The 2568-nt window shown below is 42.3% G+C and overlaps 1 protein-coding gene across 1 annotated transcript; it reads right to left on the bottom strand.

Annotated features, from left to right (window-relative positions):
• Nucleotides 1–503: 503 nt before the first annotated feature.
• On the bottom strand, nt 504–2105 carry crp1 (C-reactive protein 1). Its single transcript, XM_037754949.1, has 3 exons — nt 1989–2105; nt 1805–1874; nt 504–1358 (listed from the first exon to the last, which is right to left on the bottom strand). The coding sequence occupies exons 1-3, from the start codon at nt 1989–1991 to the stop codon at nt 748–750; spliced, it is 684 nt and encodes a 227-aa protein (XP_037610877.1). The 5' UTR covers nt 1992–2105; the 3' UTR covers nt 504–747.
• Nucleotides 2106–2568: the final 463 nt, after the last annotated feature.

Below are 2568 nucleotides of genomic sequence, written 5' to 3'. Positions count from 1 at the left end.
AACCTTTGCTATTCGAGGTCGATGCCTACCATTCAAGGTCAATGCCTAACTTTATTCATTATCTTGAATAATTAAGGTTAGGATAGGTTGTCGGGCAGCAAGTCCTGCAAGAGTTTTTGCAAGATTTTGCAGATTTCAGATCAGATTTTGCAAATTTACGGTTTACCTTCTAGACACAACCCATTTTGGTGACACGAGAGGGTGGAGCTAAGTACAACCGAACGCTGAATAAGACATTTTCAGGCGACCAAAACCTTACAATTAACTTTCATGAACTGAAAACACGCTGTGAAAGGTTTAAAGTTGTGAGACGAAAACACGGACAACACCCAGACCGGACAACGCCGTGGTAAAGACCTGTCAATCACAAGGTAGCCACGCCCTAAAGCATCCCCTGCTTTATCGTCTATTTGACTCTAAATGGGAAAATAATTTACTAAATGAACATCATGCTGTATTGAAGAAGACTTGAAACTAGCGATTGAGATCATAAAGTCATGTTCACAATGTTTACTGAGGTAATAAATCAAGTGTGAAGTAGGGTCATTTTCTCATAGACTTCTATTCAGGCTATTTAAGTTTAAGCCACTTCCGCATTGGCCGGGAGTTGCCCCCTGACGGTGGACTTTATGGAAGAACAGTTGAAAGGCCCTAACATAAAACACTGAATCTAAGAAAGAAAATCAGTATCAGTCCAACACAGCTCTCTAAAGCCTCAACCCTCTCTGCATTCGACTCTACGCCGAGTCAGTCATCATCCACCACCATCACGTTCCCGTTCAGCTCGTACTCCATCGTGCCCCAGTCAAAGACGTTGCCCTTGGGGACCTTGTGCCCGTAGTGCCAGGCCTGGATCATGCTCCTGGAGAGCACAAAATCCCACATATTCAGATCGGTCACCTCCCCTACGAAGCTCTGCACGGCCTCTAAACCCCCCAGGTGTTTGTCCTGATCCTGCCCCAGGAAGACGGTACCCTTTGGACGGATAGTGTGCCCGGGTTTGTAGACTTGGTAGGTGCTGCGTTTCCCTTCCACCCAGAAAGCAGCGAGGCCTGTGCGAGACTCCCAGGTCAGGCAGAGGCTGGTGCGGAAGGTGGTGAGGGGCGGCAGGTGAAAGAAGGTGCCGTCGCCGCTCATGTAGAAGGCTACGCGTCCGTCCCTCTCACGCCACACGTTGAGCTCGTCATAGTCGGGTGTGCGGTAGGCGAACAGGATGATCTGACGGTCCTCCGGCAGCTCAGTGGCCACACGCATGCAGAGAGTGAAGGCCCTCAGCCCCATCTCCTTCTGAGGGATCAGGGCCACGAAGCTGAAGTCTGTCTCATAGGGGAACACCAGGACTTTGTCACTCAGACCCACTGGAGCAACACAGATAGGGAAGATAAGAGTTAATAAGGCATCAAACCTCAGTGTTTTTTATATATATATATATATATATATATATAGTTTATTTATTTATTTATTATTATTTTTAATTACTTATTTTTCTGTTTTTTTTGGTCCTTTCCTTTTTTATTTATTTTTTTATTATAATTTTTTTTGTTTGTTGGTATATGTTTTATTTATGCTGCTATCAGATTTAATTCATTTATATGTATAAATGTAATTGTTTATGAAATTAACTCTGCTTATTTAATGGTGCAGTAATATTGTTATAGGGATTGTATTTTGTACAGAATACCAATAAAAATACTTTGAGCAAAAAAAAAAAAAACCTCAGTGTTTAAACAACATAATATGGTTTACATTTGAAAGTGAAGTAAAATTCCCATTTTTTTCTAATGAAATTCTGTTAAATTCATACCTTGGGTGGCTGAGGAGAGTGTCAGAGACCATCCAAAGACAACCACAGCAAACCTCACAGCGTTGATACTCTTTAAACACACACAAGACATCCATTAATATCCAAACATGAAGTCCTATCCATCTCTGAATACATCAGAGACCAAATTATGTTAAAAGTTATAAAAGAAAACAGCTTTTCTTACCATTTTGATGTTGTTTTGTTGTTCTTCGATGTTGTTTTAACTCAGTCCCACTTGTTAATGCCCCGTGCCCAGTCCTCTTCCCTCCTAGCACGGGCCATGACGTCAGCTCTTCAACGGATGCTCTGACAATAGGCCCGGTGTGTGAGGGCTGGGTGACACTGTCCTTTTACATGTGACTGATGTAAACACACGTCATTTCACCTATGAGTGTTGCACATTGGCAAGAACAATCTGTGACAGCAGATGTCAGCCATGACAGAGATTTCTGCAGTTTAGCCTGTTCCACATTTTTCTATGCATGCCTACAAACACATATTGTCTACAAAATAACCTTACCCTTCTTTAGTTCAATAAAGAGTTATTCCTGAAGTGATAATTCACAGAAAAGGAGAAAAGTCTATCTCATCATTGAGGCCGGGGTGTTTTGTTGCTTTTAGTTGTACGATCCAAAAAGTCTCTCGTTGGAGTAATCTTTTTAGGCGGTCGTCTCCACTGATGTCCTTTTCAACAACTTCTAACACTATGACTTTCAGGGTGTTAGGGTTGCCATGTCCCATTCGCTCATAATGTAATGCCATAG

This window comes from Sebastes umbrosus, chromosome 20 (assembly GCF_015220745.1).
Source record: "Sebastes umbrosus isolate fSebUmb1 chromosome 20, fSebUmb1.pri, whole genome shotgun sequence".
Classification (NCBI taxonomy): Eukaryota; Metazoa; Chordata; class Actinopteri; order Perciformes; family Sebastidae; genus Sebastes; species Sebastes umbrosus.
The sequence above is the reverse complement of the archived record's forward strand: the minus strand, read 5'-3'. Positions and strand labels throughout refer to the sequence as shown.

Excerpts from the sequence above, each read along its gene's own strand:
- crp1 (XM_037754949.1), bottom strand. Across the intron at positions 1,359-1,804 it reads ACTCTCCTCAGCCACCCAAG|TGGGTCTGAGTGACAAAGTC; the intron begins GTATGAATTTAA and ends GTGTTGCTCCAG.